Source organism: Lacerta agilis, chromosome 1 (genome assembly GCF_009819535.1).
Source record: "Lacerta agilis isolate rLacAgi1 chromosome 1, rLacAgi1.pri, whole genome shotgun sequence".
NCBI classification, from domain to species: domain Eukaryota; kingdom Metazoa; phylum Chordata; class Lepidosauria; order Squamata; family Lacertidae; genus Lacerta; species Lacerta agilis.
In genome coordinates this window covers 132060402-132087392 of record NC_046312.1, presented here as the reverse complement: position 1 = coordinate 132087392, position 26991 = coordinate 132060402, and the positions used below count along the sequence as shown (strand labels likewise).

At 43.7% G+C, this 26991-nt stretch overlaps 1 protein-coding gene across 2 annotated transcripts; it reads right to left on the bottom strand.

The window, feature by feature from the left end:
* Nucleotides 1-1383: 1383 nt before the first annotated feature.
* On the bottom strand, nucleotides 1384-26263 carry FTCD (formimidoyltransferase cyclodeaminase). Of its 2 annotated transcripts, XM_033171981.1 has the most exons (14): nucleotides 25962-26260; nucleotides 23895-24078; nucleotides 17554-17682; nucleotides 15978-16066; nucleotides 14951-15130; nucleotides 14089-14226; nucleotides 13168-13299; nucleotides 11300-11361; nucleotides 10483-10612; nucleotides 6941-7102; nucleotides 6401-6444; nucleotides 5234-5372; nucleotides 3723-3818; nucleotides 1385-2272 (listed from the first exon to the last, which is right to left on the bottom strand). In XM_033171981.1, the coding sequence occupies exons 1-14, from the start codon at nucleotides 26160-26162 to the stop codon at nucleotides 2186-2188; spliced, it is 1773 nt and encodes a 590-aa protein (XP_033027872.1). In that variant the 5' UTR covers nucleotides 26163-26260; the 3' UTR covers nucleotides 1385-2185. The 2 variants fall into 2 exon arrangements, with proteins under 2 accessions (XP_033027879.1, XP_033027872.1); XM_033171988.1 differs by lacking the exon at nucleotides 23895-24078 and having other exon boundaries at nucleotides 1384-2272; nucleotides 25962-26263.
* Nucleotides 26264-26991: the final 728 nt, after the last annotated feature.

The following is a 26991-nucleotide window of genomic DNA, read 5'->3' as shown; positions in this document are numbered from 1 at the left end:
TTGGGCGTGATAAACACCTCCTGGCTGCCACTCAGCAGAAGAGCAGCTGCCTTGCTGCACATACAGGAAGAGGAAACATCTTTGCTTGCAACTAGTGCTATTTTTCTGGGGAAAGGGATGCCGGAACTCACCCTGGACGCCTCCCTCGTTCTGTCAGAATGGCAGTGGCGCCCACCTGAGAGGTTCCAGCTGAAAGAAAGTCCTGCTTGCAACCTTTCAGAGCTGAGAAATCAGTGTGTTAGCTGGATCTATTAATGACTCTCGTTAGGCATGGCATATAACACAGTTCTTTATAGCTTTATTGTGAAAGGAAATCATTGTGAGTAAATCCAGGCAAAGCCAATCATTAGACTGATCAGTACAACACAGAGATACTACCGACTTCTGAGTTAGAGCCAGCTAAATGCAAAGAAATTGGGCTCTGATTCATACATTAGACATATTTTACATAACAAGCATTTACTAGAACACAGAGCAATTTAAAAGTATTTATTCCCACCTAACAGAAAGGCATCTTAGATGTGTCTGCCATTCAAATTACACCCCAGGGCTGGAGACTTTGTTAAATAATTTTATTAATTTTCAATTACAAAAATCCAATATGCGCCATATTATATTAATACCAAATAGCAATACCAATTCAAATACAAATCAATTACATAGCCAAATTGTAATTTTGTGTGGCTTTCCACGTGCTGTATTTCAGGGTGTTATTACCGTACCTTTAATTCTGCCTCCAGACTGTTGCTCAAACCAAATACAATCAACTCCCTTATACCACAGCTACAATAATTAACTTCAGTTCACATTAACACATATAGTAATTTGTATATTCGCAAGTGAAGTTCTTTCTTCTTCCTGTGTGAGGTTTTCATTTCCATCAATTGTTCTTTATCAAATGTTATGTCCATATTAGTTATTCCTGATCTCCTTCGTGCCTTATGGCTCTGTTGACTCGAAGTTTCTCTGGAGATGTCTCTCTCTTTGTTCTCAACTCTTCTGATGCAGCTGTAAAATTTCACTTTTGATTTCAAGCAGAGGGTCACCCAATGTCCCACCAAAGCCCTGGCAGGCTTCCAAGTTCTCCCCTCCACGTCCATTCGAAACAATTAATTATAATTATTCATAGAAGAATGATCTGGTGTCCCGCCAGAGCCCCTGCAAGTTTTCACAGTTCCTCCTCCCCTCAATCAGGGGACAAGTAAAAAAATTATCTCTGCAGAGGCTCCAAGCCCTTTTTATAATTATTCCAAACATTAATATTTTCCTCACACAGTCCCGTTTATCATTATAATATATATAACTCCCATCTCCTTTCTTCTTTACTTGCTTTAAAGAACATTTTTTTTTTTTTGCATTCTGGGGGGGGGTGTTATGTAACAAAGGATTTGTAATGAAGCGATTGGGTCCACCCACAACACATACCATCATGTTGCTCAAATGAAGTCTTCTTTGCAATTTAAATCTGTACGACCTTGTAGCTGTTTCCATCATTACCAGCATGCGTCTGTGCTCTTAACGTACAGAATAACCACTGCTCTTAATGGCGGCATTGGAGGGTTACCGAGAGGCGAAGTGCTTTTGCACTCAGCATATCCCTACCTCTCACATCCATGTCGGAGTGAAAGCCAGGTACCGAGACGATCTGTGAGTGAATCTTGCTCCCCCCGGGCCCAGGGGTGGGGACAATTACCCTCAAATCATCCTTGCTTATCTTCGCTAACAGTCTCCACTTTCGTGGCAGCTGTGCCATTAAAGCAACCGGAAACCGGAAGCCAGGACTTTGGTGCTGGTCCTCACAACAGCAAGCTGAACTTCATTATGAACACTGTTGAAAGGAACTGAGCTATAGCAACCTTCCCTCTTCTAGATCTCAAACTTTCAACAGAAAGTTATCAAAAATATTTTGTGAGTCACAGAATAATGCATCCTCCTGTTATCCTAGTGTTGTGGGTGGGGCTACTTTGGTTCAAGGGGTGACCAAGAACAACAAGCCACCAAGGAAGCAATGTGCAAGACTAGCATTGGGGCACATGGGACTCTGCATTTGCAGCTGTAGAACAGAAATCACAAGCACTGTTGCTCTGGTATTTGACTCGGCAAAATATCTGCGTGTCTATCTACATACAACCTGGCAAAACTACAATTGGTTCTTATACATCCATAGATAAGCAGTTCCTGATATTCACATTGTCCGCTTCTCCAGCTGATGTAGCACAACTGCAGTACTTTTCTTGGCTTCCTCTAAAAAGTGGGAAAGTTTCCCATGCACCTACACAGAACAGGAGAGTTAAAATTGTGTGAAGCACAAATGCATGAAGCAGCCCTGGGGAGAAGTATGTGTGCAGGGGGGGGGGCAGAGTCTTCTAGCCATAACCCAACCTTCCCATGTAAGGACTACAATCCCCATGCTCAGTTTTGGATTACCCAAGCCTGTACAAACAAGGGGTGGGCCATGTGACTTGAGGGACTCTGGTCCCTGACCTCAGTCAGGGCACAGACAGGGCCAGCCCAAGACCCTTGGGCCAAACATCCCCCTCTGCCACCCCACAGATCCGGCCTCTGAAGTGCCACTGCTGTGCCACTGGGTGGGGAGAGGGGACTCCATAAGGGCCACCTGCCACAAGGGGGGGGGGACACTCCACAAGGACTTCTTCTCAAGGAAAAACCCTGGCAGAGACTTGCTGCCAGGAAGGGACATGGGACTCTGGCCACTGTAGTGCCGGTGTGCCCATGTGTGGTGGCACCTTGCGTGCTGCAGAGGAGGCAGCAGGTCCTTGGGGCCTGATCTTCTGCCCCTGTGGATCCTACTGCCTGAGACAGTTGCTTCATTGGCAGGCAGGCCCTGACCACAGAGTCATAGAGTTGGAAGAGACCTCAGGATTTTCATCAGGATTGGGGGAAAGTAGGGAAGAGTTAAACCTCCTCTCCCCACAAGCTGTGGTCCCAATTCAAAATGCCTCCCACCCCGTCCCAGCTTAGTATTACATTTAACAGCCCTACACAACACACAAGAAACGCATTTAAGGCCATGTGTAGCTAGTAGGTTGCCTCCCCACTTCCACCCATGTTCAGTGCTTGAAGAACAGGGAGGGTCAGATGGACCTTTTGTGACAATTCCCTTAGCGCAGGCATGGCCAAACTTGGCCCTCCAGCTGTTTTGGGACTACAATTCCCATCACCCCTGACCACTGGACCAGCTAGGGATGGTGGGAGTTGTAGTCCCAAAACAGCTAGAGGGCCAAGTTTGGCCATGTCTGCCTTAGCGCCTGTTTGCAGCAGATTACAGGGGAGGGAGCACATCTGACCAATGCCAGTTATCCTCTGACATTTGCAACTCTCTGAATTTTGCAATGCAGCTTTCCAGTCAAGTAGCATGCACAAAATGCATATATTAGGGTAAAGTATGTGTGTATTAGCAAAAATCACATACACAAACACATTATGTTAGGGGAAATTGCTTTTGAAAAGTGTGTATATTCAGATAAAATTGTCCTAAAATGCTAAAGAATTTCCATGAGGATTTTTTTTTGGGGGGGGGGAGAAATAAATTGTAAGCTATTATGGAAATATAGAAAAGCAAATTCAAGACTGGGAAAAAATAGAAATTGGGAGAACTGAAATCAATATATTTGATTTGCCTGTATGAACAATGCCAGAGACACAGCACTTAACTAGAGGTTAACATTGTCCCTGGAGCAGAAAGTCTGAGCATTTCTTACCTCTTGCTTAAAGCCTTCATCTGTTATATCTTTCAGGTTGGTGACAACATTGAAATAGGCACCAAACACACCAGCTTCTAAAGCTTTAGCTGCCACCTGTAGACAAAGCACACAGAGGAGGCCTGTGACTTCAAACACCATCAGTAAAAGATTCATGTCCCTATGAACCACTGAAAAACACCCAAACCAGCAACTAGCAAGAGCATTCTGGAGCTCATGCAGAAGCGCTTAAAAGGTTAGGCTTCTATTATGCTCTACACTACCCAAGTCCATTGAGCTTTGTATGTTTGTACGTATTTATGGATTAACATTTAGATACAACCCTTCATCATAAGATCTCAGGGTGGTTCACAAGATACAAATGGTAATTTATCTATTTTATGTTTTGCTGAGACATTACTACTTTCATCTGTAGCCTGAAGATGCTATCTCCTTGTAGCACATTTCAGCCCAAGGACTCCTTTTTAGGTCTACAAAAAATCTACACACACAATATAACTGACAATATAATATATATATTTGAAAGTTGTTTGTTCTCTTTACGTTTGGACGCCTCTTAAGATATTGTAACCAAATTTTGCATGATGGTTCCTGAAATCAAGCAGCAGATTGTCATCTATGTTTGGACAAAATCGGATGCCATTTTGAATCAAGATTGTGGACTGAACCATTCAAAACTGCTGTTTTAAACCACTAATCAGTGGCGGAGGAACCCTCTCCAGCACCTGGGGCAGGGCAGCTCGTACGGAGTGTGCATGTGCAGCATCCCATACAGAGTGCGCATGAACAGCAGCCCATATGGTCGCCATGCGAGAGGCAGCCCGTACTGATGCCCGTATGGATGGAGCGAGCAGCGCGCATATGGACTTAGTGTGCCTTCGGCCACTATACAGCTGGGGGGAGGCAGGGGCCATCTTGTTAAAAAATAATAATAAACCTAGTGGCACCCGGGGCGACCACTCCCTCTGCCACCCCCTTCCTAAGCCTGTGCCACTAATTTCAAAACAGCAGTGGTAAAATATACCATGTCTAAGGCACCTTTTAGCATACAAAATGCTTTGCAATTCTTATATAATCTACAATTATTTCTTTAGAAAATTTGTAATCAGTGTATCATATTTATTTATTTAAAAACTTAAACTACCCTTCATTGACAGAATCCAAGGCTGGTTTTAACAAATATAATAAAAACCTGACTAAATATTATTTTTAGACTAAATATAATTAAAATGACTAAAAAAAATTTTTTTAAAAAAGAGCAGAAACATTATTTGATTGTTTTATTCATTCATTCATTCATTCCTATCCCACTTTTTCTCCTCACAGGGACTCAAGGTGACTTACAGATAAAATAAGAACAGTTTAAAAATGGGGGGGGGGGGTTTAAAAAACAACTAAGCATTAATAGAGTGAAAACTACACACATATATCTAAAAGATCTATTAGAAACATAAAACAGGTACACAGCCCTTTTGAAGGAATGCTTCTCACCCACCAGATACTTATTATACCTGTATATCTGATTTGCAGGCGATATTTCCTTGCTGAGCCATTTCTTCTAAAAGGGGCCACAAAGAATGGACTTTTTCTGCCAGTGAAAAGGGAACACCAACTGCACTTTTCAGGCCCAGCTGCATAGCTGCTGTCCGACTGCAAGAGAATAAATAGACAAAAGTAGGTATATACCAAATATATTTCTAGTAAATTCAACTGGGAAACACAAACAAGGAAATGATACCTAAAAGACACATTGCAGAGGGGAACCCCATGCTGGGGGAGCAAAGAGTCTTCCATCCCCATAAAAATTAACAGACACATTTGGACAAGCCTTTTGGTGACAGTTGCTGAGAAGGCAATGGACTCTGGGCCCCCTAAGCTAATGCCACCCTAAATTAAGGCCCCACAAGGTTAGCATGGAGGGCTCTTTGACCCATGAGCAGAAAGGAGGGGAGAGAGGAGGTTAACATTTCAATAACAATAATGATTTTGTCATTTGTACCCCACCATCTGGGCGGCTTTCTCCTTTGTCCTGCAGCCACCATTGCATGTCACCTCACAAACTGTTCCAGAGGTTCCCCCAAATCCTCTGGGGAGAGAGGGGTGCAGGCTGTGTGCACAGTGAAAATTGCCTGATCTCATTCAAGTAATATTTAATCAAAATGAGCTGCCATGACTCCATTTAGCTGCATCCACATTCCACCCTCTCTTTCAATAACTGCAAGGCCTTGCAGGAATCTCTTCATAGCATTTAGACCAACATGTCTATATATCACACGCCCATTGATTTCTGAGCATGACTAACAGTGGCTATATCACTCTGAACAGGTGTCAAAGCCATTGCTTATTCCAGGTACAGTGGTACCTCGGGTTCCGGAGGTCCGTTCTTAACCTGAAACTGTTCTTAACCTGAAGCACCACTTTAGCTAATGGGGCCTCCCGCTGCTGCTGCTCCGACAGAGCACAATTTCTGTTCTCATCCTGAAGCAAAGTTCTTAACCTGGGTTAGCGGAGTCTGTAACCTGAAGTGTATGTAACCTGAAGCGTCTGTAGCCTGAGGTACCACTGTATCTGTAGATGTATGATAGGAGCTAAGGGAAATTCAGCAACCAGGTACATACAAAAGATTATTTAGTAGCCATGATTGTTAAACAGATGGAAAGTGAGATATTGATACATACCTTTCTTTTTCCTCAGGTGTGTTCTTAGGGAGCTTCATAGCATCCTAAGGTGAAGGGAGAAAAATATAGGCTATTTAGTTAACTGTGTCCAGTTGTTATTCAGGCTATGAGAACTGCTTCCCAGTATCTTCCACTTTGCCCTTTGTAGAACCTCCTTGTGTACAGAACAAGGCCCAAGGTGCATCCAGACAGACGAGGCTGCTCTTTGCGGCAGCACATTTCCATCCCTCCCTGTCCCAGGATTTACCTTTCTACATTTGTCATTCCTGGGCACTCCTTTCTCCTAGAAATGCAGGCACTTTAAAACAACAACCAACAAACAAAAAAACCTGCCCCCTCTTCCAATCACCATTCCAGGTGATTGGAATGAAATCACATCACCAATAATAAATAAAAATTGTTCCAGGTCCTCAAACTACAGTATAAGCTTTCCTGTTCAATGCACAGAGAGAGAGAGAGAGAGGTGTGTTGCGGAAGATAGCAAGGGGGTAAAGAATGCCGGAGGAATTCCGCCGTCAAGAACTTGTGAGTCTCACTCACCATGTAGCTGCTGAAAGCCAGAGAGTCTGTGTCCACCAGGACTAGCAGCTCCTGCATGGCCTGATGGAATGGAGGAATCAGCCGCCTCATGACTGGGTCCAGATCCTCAAACTGACGCTTCCCATAGGTCATCAGCCCCGCCATGCAGCCCAGCGCTGCCCCCTGGAAGTAGATGCAGATGCTCAAAGCAGCATACGCAACATTTGTTTAAAACAAATGAAACAGTTAAGAACAGATTTACACCCATAATCAGTACAATGAACGGGTTTGCATAAGCCAGGAGAAGTGGGACCTTTGCCTAATGCAACTTACTTCTCAGTAAACATACATTGATTCTTTGTTTATTATTGCATTTCTATGGCTCTCCCCTTCCCCATTTCATCCTCACAACAACCCTCTGAGATGGCTTCTCACCCTTTTGGCTAAGATCATGTGTAGTTAAGCTGAGAGGCAGTGGCTGGCTGCCCAGCATCCCCCCCCCCCCACTGAGCTCCATGATTGGGTAGGGGATTTGAAGCCTGGTCTCCCAGATCCTAGTCCAGCACTGTAACCACTCCAGCCCACTGGATCTTGGATATCAGCATCCAAGTGTGGTATGGGGAGAATAAAAAAATGCCATTTTAAACTCTGCATCTAGCTGATTACTGAAAAGCAATGCTTTTTTTTTTTTTTTTTTATAAGAATTTATTGGCATTTTTCTATAACAAACATATACCCACACCCACACCTACAATAAACAAATGCAGAACAAATAAAACAAATACAAACAATGTCAAGCTTTCTTATTGCATCTTTCTAGGAAAAAAAAAAAAAAATTTCTAATTCCATATCTTGACTTTTGACTTCCCCTGCCTTTTCACCTTCGAGTTTGTATCCTTAGTCTATTTAATAACCATTTCTCCTACAAAAAAAAACATTAACTACAATTGTATAATTACATTCAATTATATCTTCAACAGTTGCTAAAAATGCATCATCATAATAATACCTCACCATTTAATCTTCTAAATCCATAAACTTAATCCACTTAAATTCACTTTGCTTATAGTCCACCTCATAAATCTTCTCAAATCATTCACATCTAATCTATCTCTTCTATCCTTAAGGTTGCTGCTAGTAACATAAAAACTTGAAATATCTCCTTTCATGTTCAAATAAGAAATATAACAAAAAGTTGTTGACAGTATTCACCCTCCAATTTCAATTTACCATATCAGGCTGCATAAAGTTTTACTTAATGCTTCACCCCACACCCCCTCTGTCCATTATTCTTCTCCTAATGGCATCAGCACTGAACTTCCATATCTCTTCCCTCTCCAAGCGTCCACAGATCCAGGCACAGTCCAAACCTCTCCTTGCCGCGAGTTCAGAGGTGTCCATCTCATCATCTCTCAGCTTCTTCGGTTCTTTGTAACATTCCTTTTCTTCTTGTAAATACCTTAATTCTCTGTCCCTGGCCCCCGAGCTCACACCTCGGGGACTGGATATACGAAATCTTAACGTCGCCTTGGGGCTGCCACCCCCAAAAAGCGAATTTCTTCTCCGAAGTAGCTCATTCATTTCACTCCATCTTTGCATCCATCCTCTCAACTCTTTGGCAAGGCTTTCTTCCAAAGTATCAAAAGTTTTGTAAGCCTCCTCTGTGGGCAATTGGTTCCATTTCAGACCCCCACACAAGACTTTGACTTTTCTATAAAGCAGTTCCACCTTCAAGGCAGTGAGTCTCTGTTCGTCCGTTAGTCCAGAGTTCAGTGCCAGTTCAAGGACGAAACCCAGCATACTGGCAGAGGAGGAGGAAGTGGGTATCATATTTCTACTCCCCTCTTTGTTCGTCGCCATTTTCCTGAACTGGAGCGCAAATACCGCAACTTTAAAAGGAGATATTTTCCTCTAGTTAGCTTCCCAAAAGAAAAGTTTGCCAGTCTCCTGTGTCAATTTTAAATACATTGTAACCAGTTCTGTAGCAGCAATCGGTCAAACTGGTTAGATTCTTGAGCTCGAAGGGAGGGAGGGCAGGCTGCCATTCTCCTTCCCCCCGGATCGTTCCAAACGCACGATTTCTAATCAAATTCTTTACTCACGACCACCGGGTTCTTTTAGCTCCATTCTTCACAGGTAGAACTTGGACGCTCACCGCGGGCTCTGTCGCCGCATTTGCATCCCGGTTGGGGCATGTCCCCGAAGCCCGGCTCCGTTTGCCCTTCACCCCCACTCCCCCTTTACAGGGGGGGCAAGGGAAGGGTTCAGAGCCTCCGCGGGCGCAGCCGGGGAGCCCAGGGTGCGGGACGCTCTTCCCGCACCCCAACCGGAGCCGCGCGCTGCGGTAGCGCGGCTCCTAACCCCCGGGATGGACAAGGCGCTTCGGACCCGAAGCAGCCTTCGACCACCCGGCGATGGCGTCGCCGCCGGAAGTCCTAAAAGCAATGCTTTAGCAGTATTAAAGGTTCCCGATATGGAAACAATCAAATACAACAAGTACTCCCTTCTTCCACATCTCCTCTTCACCTCTCGGATAATGTGCTTGACGCAGGGAAAACGAGAAACTGGCAGGGGAGAGGTGCTTCCCACAATAAGCTTTGATTCGTCACTAAAGTTTTCTGACCAAGCTGTGCTTTTGTGTAAATAAGGAACTGGAAACAGTAACCAACTTCAGCTTCATGGGATTTTTGTAAAGTATAATTGTTTAATTGTACATTGAAATGGAAAATATGTGTACTGCTAAATGCATATAATGTAAACTTCCACTGTACTTAAACAAAGGCGTTGCAGAGAGCCTAACAGGTTGATAATTAACTTAGAATGTATCTCTGCTACTCAGTGACGAGGTGTTTAACTTTAGATCACATGATAAGTATTCAGCTGAAAATCTCCATTTTGTGTGACTTGGATCTTTGTTCTCAAGCACCAGAGAAGAAAGGACATGTGCTAATGGTCTCTCTCTCTCAGGCTGTAACGAAAACTGTGGGAGAGTCAGAGCTTTGTGTTTTGCTCTATTTGAAGTAATTTCATATTTCAAAAAGGCTGTACCTGTGCTTAGACAAGCACATGATTCTATGCAACCACCTGTATTTGGATGTAACATCATAAACATAATTTATTATTTATACCCCGCCCATCTGGCTGGGTTTCCCCAGCCACTCTGGGGAACATTATTGTTTGGAGTGTCTGTTTTGGAACAAATTCTGTAAGTTAAGCTTTGGAACCATATTTTTTGGACTGCACAATTTTTATTTCAATAAGAGTTAGTTTTTATTCATCTTACTGTTTCCATGTGTGCAATATTAATAAGTACCACAATTTTTCCTCTCCTCCCAAGCCAGAGGCTAAGAGAACCACTGCTTTAATGGGGATAGGGCAAGCAGAAATGGCACTGTCCGATGACGCCCTGATTTAGGTGATATCAGTACTCTCAATGCAGATCACACTGTACTTTTGACTGAATTCAGGTCTCCCGTCTGGACTTGGAGGCCAGCCCTGTCTGATTTATGTGTAAGGTACACATGCAATCTATATAACATAATAAAAACAAGTGGCTCATGTACCAAAGAACACATCGCTGCTGATACTGATCCTCCTCCAGGAGCAGCTGACCTGGCACCAACTTTCTGCACAAAAGTGTGAAGAGGCAAGGACCTCAGGCAGCCGCTCTCTTTGCCATCCTGCACCATATCCCTTCGGAAGACAAGAAGGACATCAGAAAAGCACATTCACGTACGTCAAGAGGACAGAATGAACTAAAGTCAAGGAAGGAGAAGGCATCTCTCTGCCATGCGTAGGATTGTAACTTTTTTGCAAAGATTCAAAGTAGCACTTTCAATATTAGCAGAACACAGCCCAATAACCAGATGCTTTTCGCTAGCAGTGTCCCGGGTTTACCAAGACCAAGGAGGATTGTTTTGTCTCTTTCTAGGAATTGGTCTTGCATTCTCTAAGCAAAACTCACTCCCGTGAAAATGTGATGGCACATGAAACCGTTTAATTACATCTCAAGCAGGTGGGGCAAACAACTGTCAAATCTGACTCAAAACCTCCCCCAGATTAGGGCTGGGCATACATATGACCCTCAAACTGCCAGTGAGCAACACACAGGTGCCAGACTTTGACCTGACACAAATGAGGAAATGTAGGGAAGCCAGTGGCCCATTGCTTCCTTCCTTTCAAGTTAGCACATGGGTCACACCAACCACAGACTCACTTGCCCACAGCTTCCCAGCCCTTCCCATGGTCCTGTTTGCAATAGTGGACTTCCAGAAGCACCCTGTGGTGTGGGCCTGCACCCAACCCAGCCAAGCTTGCCAAATGTATGGTGCCCAGCAAACAAACAAAAAAATGGAAGGAGGACAATGAAAACATCCGTACTCAATGATGCGCTCCTTGGGATTGAAAGGAGACAAAGAGTCCAGCCCCAGTCGGTTGATTACCTGAGAATGGAAAATGAATAGAGATTCACTGCACTAAACATAAACTGAAATAATCTGGGGAATACAAAATTGGGGGGGGGCAGATCTTAAAGAAAATTACTTGATAAAACAGTGCAGTTCACCCCACATCCCACAAACTATCTCTCCATTTTGAGAGTGTGTGTGATCTATTTATTTTGCACAAGTGCTTGTACCTCCTTTTAAAAAGTATAACAACATTCCGCACCATGAATCTGAACAGAACTTTCAAGCTGCTCCACTTCTCAGGCATATCCTTGCCCCACCCCCTTTTTTATTTATTTAGATGTCTATCTCTTCCAATCCCAAGAGTCTGGGTGTCTATCAAAATTCAAGATGTGCCTCCTGCAAAACAGATGGAATAATTCTCAGATTTGTTCAGAATCACCCATTCTTTCTTTAGCTTCAAAAACTATTTGTTTGTTTGTTTGAGTCCGCCCTTCAACTCAAAGGCTTCTAGGTTCACACCACAGTTCAATATAAAAATAACAACTACATTAAAATATGCCATACATATAGTTATGAGATTTTTTTTGCCAGGGGCAGGCTGAATTCTTGGAAGAACCAGGCTAGCTTCCTGGTGAGATGATAGCCTGGGTGATGGGCCATTAAGGGGAAGAAAGGAAGGAGGCAGCTGCAGAACCTCGCCAGCCCACTTGGCTCCTGCCACCTCTGGCTTGCTGGCCAGAGCCTCAATCTACCTGCAGAGTCTCCCCCCCCCCTCCCCTGGGCAGTGAGGCTCTGCAATGGCTTTTTCTCAAGGAGAAGTCCTTGTGGAATATCTTGCTTCCCCTGCCCCCATACCAAAGCAAGGGCACAGAAAAAGAGCAGCAGGGGTGGCAGCGAGCGGGGGTGTTAGTGGCCCTGGTCACAGTTGAGGGGTGGAGAAGACTGGTGCCAACTCATGTTTATCACATGCAGTGCTGCTTCCGTTCTACTGCAGTTTGTAATGCGTCTCATTATCCACTATGGCAGAATTTCACATAATTTATTATGTTACTATTACATTATTCTACAACATTTATTTCAACGCAAATGAAATTTAATGCGCCTGTTACTGTGGCTCCCCATCTTGGAACAAAGGTTGCAGAGCCAAAATCAGGAGCCCATTCTGGGTTTTTTAGCTAAAAAAACAAAACAAAGAAAAAGAGGGGGTTGTAATATTCCAGTAATAATAACAATTTCACTGTTAAAGAGACCCAGAGCCAGATAGTGGGCTTGCTGGGCAGTGTCACACTCCAGAGATATTTGTAACCTTGAGAACTGTGATGTGTGATGATGATTATATACAAATGATTATCATATTTACTATCTACTCTTGGTTTGTCAGTGAACTAAGCATGCACAGGAGAGCATCACAGGCTCCGTGGTGAGGACTGTGAAAGGGAAAGCGGCACGGTCCTCCGTCTAGTCAGAAAAATCATTTTTTTTTCTACAACATTTATTTCAACGCAAATGAAATTTAATGCAAATGGAGAAGTAGTAATCAATTGCGTATAATTTGCAAACCGTCAACAACAGCAACAGCTACTACATATTTTCTGAATGGATTTCTATTCTTCACTCGGGGTGAATAAGCAAAACCAGGGAATTTCTGCTCCTGTTGCCATCAGAATTCTCTGACATCCCTCCCACATGTCAACCATTCTCGCTATATAGTAAGGCAAAAACACAGAAAGCCAGTTGGAAAACAGAGTGAAAGTATGTGTGGGAAAGGAGAATCCTATTAATACATTTCATAGGATACTCAAGTATTTGACTCTTTTCTGTTTTGAAGAACCAGGTTACCAGTCTGATTTTATGATCCTCCTCAAGGATGAATAGATTTTCTTTGTTAATATAATATTCTGCTGCATCCAGCATGGCCTTTTTGGGGACCAGACCCACCAGCTGAGATCCCACCACTGGCAGATTGAGATCCTAGAAACAAGAACAGGAATTTGATAGCAGTCCAGCACGACCCCAGGGATTCAGGCACACGCTCAGGGCAACAAGTCTCTGGCAGAGATGCAACATGAACCCTAGTCCCTTTCAAATGATGCTTAAGTTTCTACCACCACAAGTTCACACTACTGCATGGTCTAGAAAATAATCCAAATAACCCAAGACTCTCAATAAAGAAATGTTCTCAAATAACACTCAGAGAAGGTATAACCAATGCAATCTCAGCCTGCAAGCTGACACTTTTCCAGTTCACAAGAAGCCGAGCGTGTTTTGAAAGGTTTGCATGGCTGGTAGTGGGATCGTTTGTCTGGTATCTTTAGTGCCGAGCAGAAACCCCAGCCCTAACCCTTGCAGACTCAAAGGTGGTCACTGCTGCGTGAGGGCTCTTTGAGGACAGGCACAGGGAGGTTTGGGGCACAGGGAAGGGAGGGTAACCCCCATGCTACCTAGGTGAAAAGGGGAGGCGTCCCTTTCTTCTGGTGCCATTCTGGTGCATTTGCAGCAGAGGGCAGGAAGTGAGCCCCTAGATCCTCTGCTCTTAGCCCAGCTGCCAATGCCTACACAGACTGGTAGCTCTCACTCTCTTTGTGTGCTGTGCTGCAATCATTTCTCCTGTAACCAGAGAGCAGCTCCATGAAAGTGAGCCAAAGGCACAGCTGCAACAGCTTTGGGCTGCAACTCCTTGCTCTCGACACATTTCACCACAAAGGTCTTGGCTCAGGTCATCCCTGGGATGCTCTGGCCCAACCTCCTTGTCCAGCTCACCTGGGCATCCTTGCAGACCTCCTCATAGATGGTGTGAAGGGGTGTGGTCTCAAAGTCCAGCAAATTTGCAGAAACCTGAGCAATATTTTCCTCGTCCAAGTACCAGCCCATGCCTTGCACCTGCTTCAGTCGCCCAGGCTACAAAGAACAAACAGGAGCAAGAATTTCAATCATCTACAGAATAAGGTGGGAAGCTGGCAAACAGGAGCCAACCACTTCCTGTCTTCTTAACCCAGCAGCCAAAAGCTAACATTCCTACCAGATTTTAAAGTTCCTACTCCGTTCCCAAAGTATTTCTGTTTAGAGACACTTCATCACATATCCAAATGACAACAAGGAATCCTGTGGCACTTTAAAGACTAACAGATTATTATAGCATGAGGGCTGATGGACTGGAGTCTGTTTCATCAGCTACCCTTAAGGAAGCAGAGGAAAAGCTGTAAATTGTAGGGGCCAAAAGACCACAGCAAAAGTCTAATCAGTCTTAGGAGAATATAGTTCACTCCTTTGGTTCCATCTTCCCGGCCTAGGACTTTTGCCTTTTCCCAGGAGACCCTGAAAAGAAGATTCAAAACCCTCAGACTTCTAGTCAGACCTTAGTTCCTGGCAGCCCTGGCGCAAGCTGCCAGCATCAGTGAGCAATGAGTGAACTCTGCCATGTTTCCCCTGCCATCATCTGTGGCCTGCAGAGAGGCACAACTCTGTGCATGTAATGTGATAAAAATGAAGAGTGAGACAGGGTTGGTGATTATTGGAGGAAATTGGAAAGATCTCTCCTTTCCTTGCCCTTTTCTGAATTCTGGGAGGATTCCAGTGGGAGGGGGGAATCTGCAAGCCAATTCTTCCCTGGACACAGGAATACCTGGTCCCTTCCGCGGCCTTGCTCCCGAATGTTCAGTGCTATCCGGTGTGCCAGCTCCTTTGTACACAGCAAATTGATGTTGTAGGCTATGAGGAATGTCCGTGCGCCTGTTACTGTGGCTCCCCATCTTGGAACAAAGGTTGCAGAGCCAAAATCAGGAGCCCATTCTGGGTTTTTTAGCTAAAAAAACAAAACAAAGAAAAAGAGGGGGTTGTAATATTCCAGTAATAATAACAATTTCACTGTTAAAGAGACCCAGAGCCAGATAGTGGGCTTGCTGGGCAGTGTCACACTCCAGAGATATTTGTAACCTTGAGAACTGTGATGTGTGATGATGATTATATACAAATGATTATCATATTTACTATCTACTCTTGGTTTGTCAGTGAACTAAGCATGCACAGGAGAGCATCACAGGCTCCATGGTGAGGACTGTGAAAGGGAAAGCGGCACGGTCCTCCGTCTAGTCAGAAAAATCATTTGGAACACTTTCACCTGGGGATTCCTGCAATGCAATTTATTCACGCAACTTTTTCCTTGAGATTAAATCAACACAATTTGATATTTTCAGTAGCTCTTTAAAATAGGAACTTATATTCTGAGCTAATGTGTTCGAAGAAATTTGCCCAAGTGGCCATGTGTATTTTGAATGTTCTTCTCATTTCTGTTAAAAGGAATCTGTAAGTCAAATCTGATGCAAATGCCATGGATAAATACAGCTAACAATGAAGCTGGGTTGCAGAATCCACATGGAATGATTCATAAGCAGGAATGAGAGGGCATCTCCACCCTGTGCACACACACAAATACTAGGAGAGACTTGCTCACACTTTAGCAACTGGTACAACAGTAAGCAGGAGCTTGAAGCTGCAGCTGCGGTAGCTCCATTATGACAGCTGTGCTGTAACCATAAACCAGCTCCATCCAATAAAATCTGAGCATCCCTTCTTAAAATGCCTCCATTGCTACCCAGACTAGGGCACTGACCGTTGATCTAAGTGTTGTTGCAAGCAACACAAAGTCTTACTTTCTCCGGGAGGGCTTCATACTCTCCTGCTCGGATGGCTGGCAAGGATATCCTGCTCTCCTTCAGAGCTGCTTTGCCATAGAGATACACTGCAAAAGAGAGGCAGCTTCACTGAGAAAGCGCATGGATCCAGGCAGGGGGTTGCCAGGCTGCAACCTAAGGAAGCTGGTTTTGCAGGACTCAAGAGTCAGATGGGGAGGAGGGAGCAGGAGGCCTGGTCCCAGGTTTGGGGAGGCCCTGGGGAAAGGAGACTGGAGGGGGTTCCCTTCCATGGACAGCCCCACCTCTTGAACTCTGTGGTGCAACCAGCTTGCTGCCCCATGGTGCTGGGACCAGTCAGAGAGTGCTGGGAAACTTGTGAATTGTGTACCCAGGGGTTAGCTGGGTCTTGGTGTGATTGCCGTTGGGGGTACACAAAAAAGCCAGACATGCCTACTGAGAATGCTGGCTTGTGGTGTCATTCAAAAAACGCTGCATCCACACAAGCTACTCACAACCAGATGGCCACAGGCCAGGAGCTGGCTTGCAACGGAGTTATTTCAAGAAGCTTCCAGCTGCACAACGGTGAATGGGACTCACTGCTTCCCAGAGCACCTCACACTACTCAGCAAATGCAGAAGGTCATTGTGTGGTGGCGGGGGTGGCTTGGATCACACCTCCTGCCCCTTCCCTGCCCCTGGCCTCCAGGGAACAGAGTGCCTAACTGCACAGGGAACCTTACTTGGTCAAACCTTTATTAGGCATTACAAATATAGGCCACCATAAAACAGTCATATATAAAAAAATTAGATATATACAAATAAGCAGCCATGTAAAAATATGTAATGACAAGGATTTTCATTGGAGTTTCTTCCCGCTAAATAGTGCTGTTCACCACTCTAAGAGATAGTATTGATAAAACCTCAGCCACCCTTGCAGTTACTTCCGGGTTAATGCCAGACAGATAGAATCTGATGTTTTCATTGTGCCGTGATGTTAGACTACCCAGAAAAGGTGATAGCACAGGGAACCAACACACATATTGACCAGCATGCATAGGTTCATAACACACATTCCCTACCAATGGCACATATAGAGCCTGTGTGCATAGGTTCTCTGGGCAGACGTCCCCATGGAGACTGGGTCCAGTGGACACCACCCAACACCCCCCCCCCCCCAGCACACTTCATCTGGAATGTGTGTGCACATCGTATGTGCCAAAACATCAAGCAATGTAGGGTGCAATGTAAACCTGCCCACAAGAAGAAGGGAGAACTAAATGAGGAGAGAGGTGGCTATTTTGTCTTCTGATGTTCATATAGGAACACACCACAAGCTGGGTTAATGGCAAATCAAACGTTATTCTTGACAAGGACTGGGGGCCTCCAGAGTTGAAACTACCTGCTTCAGCCAGACCACCCTTCTTAATCAGCTCTCCAGAAGCTGACCACATGGGACATAGCTGTTTACCTTAAAGGTGCCACATGCCAGATATTTAGTTGATAAGGCATACATTACAGTGGCCAACAGAGATTTTTGAAGGAATTTCACTTGGCAGCATGGAGTGACCAGGTGCTGTCTTGCAAACCCAACTCACCAGGCACATGCAGTTCACCTGCCAAACGCTTCCCAAACAGATTAGCACAGTGGACACATTCTTCCATAGTAACATTCCTCACTGGGATGAAGGGGCAAACATCCAGGGCTCCCATCCGAGGATGTTCACCTAAGAGAGGAAGGCATGAAATCAGAAGGAAGGAAAACAGCAATTTTGGGAAAGAGAATATAAAATACAGAGAAAACTGGACTTTACAAGAAGCTGCATTTGAACTCAAAGAGCCACTGAACCTCATGGAAAGAGTAACTGATTAAGTGAAATATATATTAGGATAAAAAGTTACTCACCACAAATTCAGGCCTATGCCTCAAAACAATCCATTAGAAATACATCACAGATACAGTGGTACCTTGGGTTAAGAACTTAATTCATTCCTGAGGTCCGTTCTTAACCTGAAACTGTTCTTAACATGAAGCCCCACTTTAGCTAATGGAACCTCCCACTGCCACTGCGCCGCCAGAGCATGATTTCTGTTCTTATCCTGAAGCAAAGTTCTTAACCTGAAGCATTATTTCTGGGTTAGCGGAGTCTGTAACCTGAAGCGCCTGTAACCCGAGGTACCACTGTATTTGTACTATATACTAGTGTTTGGTACAGTATTTTAGTAACATCATCTTGTTACTAAAGAGGACAAAATTTTAGTAAGTACACAGGAGTGACTACATTGTTCCCATGCTTGCCATTTTCACATATACAAGCCCCAACCTTCAATAGGAAAAAACAGGCAGTGCCCAAGACCCTTCAGCAGGTGGTGTCATCTGAAAACGGTTTGCTCCTTGGACCATAGCCTCCACTTCCTTGAGGAAGGACGTCTCACAGTGGTTGGCAAGAACCTGATCAGGAGAGCTTTAAACTAAATCCTGAGGGAAACAACATTACAGAAGACAGAAGAACATCTGGTACTGGGGATAATGGCTTCACTGGTGCACAGGAAACAGGTGGTGCTACAGAAACCTGCTAAAGGACAGGAAGCTACTAGAAGGAAGCAGATGGAGGGAATGACTCATAGTTTCATCACGGAGTAAGGGAAACAAGCAAGATGAATTGGAATTCTTAATACAGGGTGGCAAATATGAACTAATAGGCGTTACTGAAACCTGATGGATGAGACTCATGACTGGAATGTAGGAATTGAGGGGTATAACTTGCTCAAAAGGAATAGATCAAACAGGAAGGGAGGAAGAGGAACATTATATGTAAAGGATATGTACACTTGTGAAGAAATCCATGACCTGGAGCATCGAAAGCAGAATATGGGTAAAAACTGTAGGAGAGAGAAACAACAGTGACCTTACTGTGAGTTACAGGTGGGTAGCCGTGTTGGTCTGCCATAGTCAAAACAAAATAGAAAATTCTTTCCAGTAGCACCTTAGAGACCAACTGACTTGTGAGCTCCACCTGCCAACATTGCTGGACATGATAGATGCTTGATCAGAGTTGACCCAAACATGTGAGGCCAGAGAGCTGATAATGGATGATGAATACACATGTTTAGCCTACAATTTCTGTGGAGAAAACAATGGAGGCTTTTGTGGATGAATAGTTCTTTCCCTATCATACAGTACTTGTATATGTTTGCATGATAATGTTAAATTTCCCTGAAGATGACTTGTTCCTTAGGTTTTGCATTTTAATTTTGCTCTTTTCCTGTGCCCACTTCCTTGGAGTAATCCTCCTTAAACTTGGTGTAAGCTTCATTGTACTCCTCCATTCTGTTGATGAAGCCAGTTACTGGAGCCCACATAGACATGCATGGTGGGGAGAGAAAGAGGAGATCGCCTCTGATTCCATAATCAAATCTCAAATATTTGTGTGGTCTGATGTGTTTCTTGTTGCATATGCATAAGGCCCCATTCACATGCTCCCACATGAATGGTTGCTGGTATTGGAGACAGGGCAAATGTGTGATTGGATGGGAAGATCAGGTCACTGTTGCTCATGCTCCCCACCAGGTGTAGGGGTGACAGTATTGACTCGTCACGTCACTTCATCGACTTGGCTGCTGCTCTGAGAAAGTAGGACAACCCTTTATCTGTGTTATTTGCTCTGCATGGACAAAATGTACCTGGTGATGCATGGCATTGCTGTGCATTCCTATGTAGAATTGACATAGATGGAGGAATTTCCATGGGTGGAGTTGCCTTAGTTAGATTACTGCCTTGTCATAAAGGAGGCTCAGATTGGAGGCTTACACAAGAAGATGTTTTAAGGAGTTGTGTTTTGGTGGATGCGTTCAGAGGTGTGTTATCTGTGTGCTATTACAGATTTCTTGTCTTCAGCAGAAGCAGATTAGTAGGAGCCAGACATCTCTCTTGATAAAATCTGAAAGAAGTACTCGGTGTCCCAAAGGACAGATACCTGTGTGTAGAGATCAATTTCAGCAGAAGCTCTCACCCAGATGAAAAAGAACAGAACGTCTTACGTTGCAGATTTACATGATTATCATAAATACGATGAAACCAATGTGTATAGAGATCAATTTCAGCAGAAGCTCTCACCCAGATGAAAAAGAACAGAACGTCTTACGTTGCAGATTTACATGATTATCATAAATACGATGAAACCAATGTGTGCTCTAAAACAGAATGACCTCAGATGACTTGCTTCCACATGGCATTTAGGCAACAGAGTGCTGTGATAAGAATTCTCACCCGGGATGGTTTCAAGTCCACCCGTTTGCAGTGCCAACATGGTGCTGAAGCTCTCTCATGCATTTTTGTGATAATTACACTGCCATTTTCCTTAAGCAAGGGAAACAAGTAAATTGTAAGGTAGAAAGCAGGTGTAAAAAATACTGTAGAACCCTGGAAAATTTTGCAGCACCTTGAGAGCACTAGACTACTTTTGTTAAATTACCATGGACAATCTGGTTTGTGTATGTGTTTTAGAAATGGTCTGTCCTGCGTTTTGCTAGATTTTCATATTAGAAAATAATTTCTTGTCTTAAGTCTGTATCTGTATCAAAAGGAAAGCAACAACCTGGTAAAAAGATTCTGATATGCAGAGCTTGTAAAGTTGGCAAGAGCTTCCTTTCCCAAGAATCAGTAACTTCATATTCTGCATATTTATTTTAAATTTTGTGTTACTTTCTGTTTTAAGTTGTACTATTTTACAGTGTCCTTTCTAGATATGTGTGATTTTCATACGTACATTTATACTGTGTTAGGCTAACCTCCAAGGCCCTGATGCTTTCTTTCCAATATTTCAGATATTATATTTAGATTTATGGTCTACTGTAGCTATTGTCTAATAAATAAAAACCATTCTGACACTTTTGAAGTGATGCTTAAAATTATTGCTTAGTGTCATCTATGTACATGGTGCTTTTCCAGGATGCCTGTTTTGCAGGTCCCTACCACAAGAAGCTTGCAATTAAAAAATACGTAGACAGAAGGAAAATCACAAAGGAAGTGGAGGAGATTGAGGCATAGGTAAACAGAAATATGTGATTCTTTCAAATACAGGGACTTAGGCTCAGTGAAACATGGTACTGAGAAATAAAAAATTCCTTCCAGTAGCACCATAGAGACCCAACTAAGTTTCTTCTTGGTATGAGCTTTCGTGTGCATGCACACTTCTTCAGATACAGTGAAACAGAAGTCACCAGATCCTTAAATATAGTGAGGGAGTGGGGAGAGGTATTACTCAGAAGGGTGGTGGGAATGGGTGATCAGCTGATTAGTCTTGCAGGGAAAGGCAAGGGGTGAGATGGCTAAAGATAGCTTTGTTATGTATAATGAGATAAGAATCCAATGGATTCTTAAGAGTTAAGGTTTTCCACACCTATCAGCTGCTCATACCAAGAACAAACTCAGTTGGTCTCTAAGGTGCTACTGGAAAGAATTTTCTATTTTGTTTCTTACTGTGAATGTCTGCTATAGACCTCCAAGCCAGACTGAAGACTTGGATGATCCTTTCCTAGAGCAGATTACCAAACATTCAAAAAGGAGAGCTATAGTAGTCATGGGAGACTAAAACTACCCAAATATCTGTTGAAACTCAAACTCTGCCAACAATCAAAACAAAATAAAAAATAAAAAAATTCCTTCCAGTAGCACCTTGTTGTTCAGTCGTGTCCGACTCTTCGTGACCCCATAGACCAGAGCACGCCAGGCACGCCTATCCTTCACTGCCTCTCGCAGTTTGGCCAAACTCATGTTAGTAGCTTCGAGAACACTGTCCAACCATCTCATCCTCTGTCGTCCCCTTCTCCTTGTGCCCTCCATCTTTCCCAACATCAGGGTCTTTCTTCTCATGAGGTGGCCAAAGTACTGGAGCCTCAACTTCAGGATCTGTCCTTCTAGTGAGCACTCAGGGCTGATTTCTTTGAGAATGGATAGGTTTGATCTTCTTGCAGTCCATGGGACTCTCAAGGGTCTCCTCCAGCACCATAATTCAAAAGCATCAATTCTTCGGCGATCAGCCTTCTTTATGGATGCACACTTCTTTATGCATGCACACTTCTTCAGATACACAAAAGCTCATACCAAGAACAAACTTAGTTGGTCTCTAAGGTGCTACTGGAAGAATTTTTTATTTTTTATTTTGTTTTGACTATGGCAGACCAACACAGCTACCTATCTGCCAACAATGTAAGGTCCAACAAATTTCTCCACTGCCTCACTGACAATTTCATTTCCCAGAAGGTAGAAGAAGCAACAAGGGGATCATCTATCTTGGACCTGGTCCTCACCAACAGGGAGGAGCTGATCGATGAAGTGGAAGTACTCAGAAACTTGGGAATAAGTGATCGTGTCCTCTTTGGTTTCATGATACTGAGGCAAGGGAGGTTGGATAGTCATCTGTTGTGGATGCTTTAGCTGAGATTTTTGCATTGCAGGGGGTTGGACTAAATGACCATTGAGGTCCCTTCCAATTCTACAATTCTATGATTCAAGAGGTGTATGGTAAATTGTAAAGCAACTTGTGTATCAAAAGCAACCTAATGATGAGTTATTAGTATTGAGGCCTATTGTGGACTTGTGTTATTTTCCTCCTAAAGATTCCTATTTATGGATTTCAGGGACACATGACCTCTCCTCTTGAATCCACAGTTGGGGAAGTAAGACTGTTATAAGGTTGTGTAACTTGGAATAAATTGGAAATGATTCTCATGAGGCTCAGAGGTGAATACTTATTTATTGATTGCATTTGTTTACTGCCGTTTCTCAAGGAGCTCAGGCTAACACACATGAGAGTAATTGGCTGGGTGCAGAGGATTGGTGGGAGGCACCAGTCGGGGAACCCCCAAGGGAACCCCCAGGGGCAGAAGGCTCAGAGCCAGGGAGTGGGATGATGATGCCGGAGAAGAGGGAGCAGACTGGGAGGAAGAGGTGCTGGAAGCTGAAGAGGCGGCGGGGTTTAGTGAGCAGAGAGAGGCTGCAGCAGAGATAAGTCTAGATTCAGAGGCAGAAGAGGAGTCTGGAGAAGAACAACTAGTTCCCCTCCCCCCTGGTCTCCCAGTATGAAGAGGGCAGAACGAAGACAGACAAGGCAGAGAAGTCTCAGGCTGTTTGGGAAGGACCTGGTAGAGGTGGAGTCTTAGGAAGCTGTGGGAAGACAGGGACCTTCAGTCCTTGGTCCTCATTGGAGCAAGATCTACTGGGGAGAGTTATTGGGCTCACTGGGTTCGAGCCCAACAGGTTTTCCACACCTATCAGCTGATCACCCATTCCCACCACCCTTCTGAGCATACCCCTCCCCACTCCCTCACTATATTTAAGGATCTGGTGACTTCTGTTTCAGTGTATCTGAAGAAGTGTGCATGCACACGAAAGCTCATACCAAGAACAAACTCAGTTGGTCTCTAAGGTGCTACTGGAAAGAATTTTTGATTTTGTTTTGACTATGGCAGACCAACACGGCTACCCACCTGTAACTGGGTTCGAGCTGTTCTGGTTTCATTGCACAGAGTTAACTTCCCTGACACTGGTGTTTTTATGCTGACCTACTATTGACTCTTGATTCTGACAATTGTATCCTTACAGCAAGTTCACAAGGTAGGTTATGCTGAAAGGAGAAAAGCCATCTGGTTTTCCTGGCTGATCTTTCAACCTGGCTCCATAGGCCCCACCTTAACTATCAGAATCCAGAGAGTTTGCATGTAGAAATGCCTAGTGCTGTGGGATCGCAAATCCCATTCCTTTATAGGTACACATTTCCTCTCACAGATTATTTCTCGTTTCTTCCGGATCTAGGACAAAACAAACTGCTCAGAGTATGAGAAAGGCTGCAAAGTAGTTGAACGAGGCACCATCAATAAAAACTTGTTTGGCTAGTGTCTTACTCTCTATGATTAACACTTATCTCACTCTGATTACCTTTATGTTTTGCCATGTCGATATGTTGAAAAGCTGTTCTGGCCGCATTCAGTGCACCTTCAATTATATCTTCAGGACTTCCTACGAAGGTGTAAACAGTCCGATTGGTGGAAGGGCCTGCATCCACATCCAGGAGCATGCAGCCCTCGGTCTGAGAGATGGCCTTGGCAATCTCATCTATCACCTGTGCAGAGCAGAGCCTGTTAGAGCGCACAGACATCTGCACCGCACCTCATGCTCATGGCTTCAGACTATTCAGGGGGCAAGCAACTCCACTGATCAAAGAGTGCAGTCCATGCGTGTGCATATTGTGCAAGTGGTCAAGTCAGGGTTGTTATTATTTGGAACATTTGTATACTCCCTTTATCCGTAGACTTCAGCGTGGTTCACAACATAAAATTACAATATAAGAACCACAAAATACATAATGGCTGAAGCACACACACACACACACACCTGCCAACGAGCTCAGGGGGAAATAGCCCTGCCCTTTGTGCTCTTTGGACTGGCTGCTGGTTGTGGGATCACAAGCAACGTAAAGCAGCTTTGCAGGTCTTTCAGAATGGATTTTGTTTTTAAAGTGACAACTCTTTTAAGTGAATAAAAGTTCATGTCACATTTTAAAAATTTAAAGAGGAAACCCATTCCTAGTGATCCCTATCATGGATTGTGCCTTTTCCTGCTGCATATTAAATTGATGTATTGTTCACATCAAATGAGATATCCATTGCAATCTAAAGATCTCTTTCCTGTTTGGTTATGCTAGTTTTGCTTTGTGTGGCATTAAGTGCATTATTTTCATTTGGCTCATGCATACCGGCTGTGTTGTGCTTGGGAGAGCAAGGGGAGGAGCTGAAGACACTTAGAATCCAGCTGTTTCCTTGCTCCCAAGTAGACCACCATGAGGCAGTGGGGATCCCATATCCCTTATCCTAAGTGACAGACACATCTGTGGCAGCAGGCCGAGAAAAAGAAATCAGACTGGGCACCTATTGCTAGTGGGCTACCTTACTGGGAGGCAGGCTCTGCCAAGGGATGGTGCTGCTGAAACAAAAAATCCCTGTAAGCTCATGTGGATCTGCCTGATAGGAAGGTCTATTTAGTGGGTTTATTGGGCGTGTTAGTTAATTTTATATCACCTTTGTACTATTTTTGTACTATTTTATAACTGACCAGCTGCCTTGTACTTGGTATTTCATGGGAATTATAAGAAACCCAAAAAAGTCCATGCAGTTTTGAAGTCAGTGCAGTTTTGAAAGGTTCAGTCCACCGTCTGGCATTCAATATGGCGTCTGATTGTATCCAATCCAGCCCTTTCTACCCTACATAATAGAGGCAGGACAGGTTTTGTTTGCTATCTACATTGGGCAGCAAGAGAAAACAACAGGTTAATGGTGGTGATGTTATGCAGGAGGTTGGAAGGACACAGAGAGAGGGGAGACATTTCCTTTTTTCTTCCCTCTCTGTGTGATCATGTTTTTTTCTGAATAAAGCACAAGAGTTTCAGTGAAACAAAGCTGCCAAGAAGCTTCTCCATCAAACACCCAGCCAAGAGCAGATGGGCTTATAATCTAGTAAAGTAACATGCAAAAGTAATATGCATTCACTTCATTTTTAAAAAATTCAGGTGAACCCTGAAAAGAAAGCTCCCTCCAAAAGCATTGCATTTGCATGTCAAATCATTATAGTTTACCCCAAACATTGTATTTTCAATTTTTACAACATTACACTTAGAAGCATTTCCCCCTCCTCTCCCTTTTAATTTGATTTCTGCTGTTGGTTATATTGAACTTAGGGTTTATTAATAGAAAATTGAAGCTTTGTTCTGTATATTTAAGCTGCTATGCATGGGGGGATGATTTCAGTACACCTGTAAAAATGTTTTCAAAATTAATTTCTCATGTACAGGTGATTCGAACATACTTACACTCAGCCAGTAGCTCAGACTTGCAAAACTAAATTACCCGGTAGGGGAAAAATAGGTTTTGTGGTTTCACCAGTATTATATTGCCACCATATTGCCACACAAGGAAGTGTCTTTATACAAAAAACTAATTCTGAACTTACCTCTTTGTTGTTGCCTTCAGAAAAATTGGGGACACACTCCACTAATTTTGACATTGCTCTGTTTGTGTTTTCTTTCACAGGGTTGTGGGGAGTCCTGGATGATTTCCCCCTCTTCTGCTCTGGGTGACAAAATGGAACTATGGGATCAGGAACTCTCTGGCTTAAAGCCAATGGCCTTCCTCTACCTCCGGGATTTCTCATTAACTATTCCCCAAACAGCACTCCATGGCACTTTGGACTGTCCTCTCTGCTTTTGAAGCCTGTCTTCATCATTGGTCATCGTCCCACAGCAGCACATTGTCCCTTAAAGTAAAATGGTACCTCGAAAACAGTCAAACTATTCTCACAAGAATTCACCCCCCATTTATAAAAACTGCATGAAAATTGCTGCTAATTTTGCTTTCATGCATCTAACAAGGTGGGCCCAATCCCCCGAAACCTCATACCTGAATGAGTCTCCTTTCCTACAAGGGGCCACAATACTTGTATGATGTTGTTGTTTTTCTTTTACAGGCTACGGGGTCTTCCAGAGGGAGGTTATCTAGATAATCACAATTGGGCAACAAGTTTATTTTAACACTGGAGGTTTTTTGTGCCCCCCCCCCCCAAAATAGTGAATCTGAATTAAAGTGGGGGAGGGGAATAAAAAGTTTAACACCCCAACCATCCTGATGCAGACTGGGGTTCAGGTGCAGGTGTTGTAAAATGGCATTCTCGGTTTTTAACAAACCACATGTGCAAATATGATCACACACTTAATATCACATGTAGAATCTATAAATCTAGTTTGGAGACAAATAGGTCTACACAACTACACAGCTATTGAAACAACTACTGTTGCTAAACATCCTATGATCTATGGATCAAAAGAAAGTTTTTGTTGCCCATGAAGCAAGCAGAGATAGAAAAGCTGATGTGTAGTTGTGGGATATTCTGGGATATTTCTGTTCATAAGAAATGACATTCGCTGAGATTAAGTCGTCTGACTTAAGTTTATTTATAGCATCCGAAATATTTTTCGTTATAATTG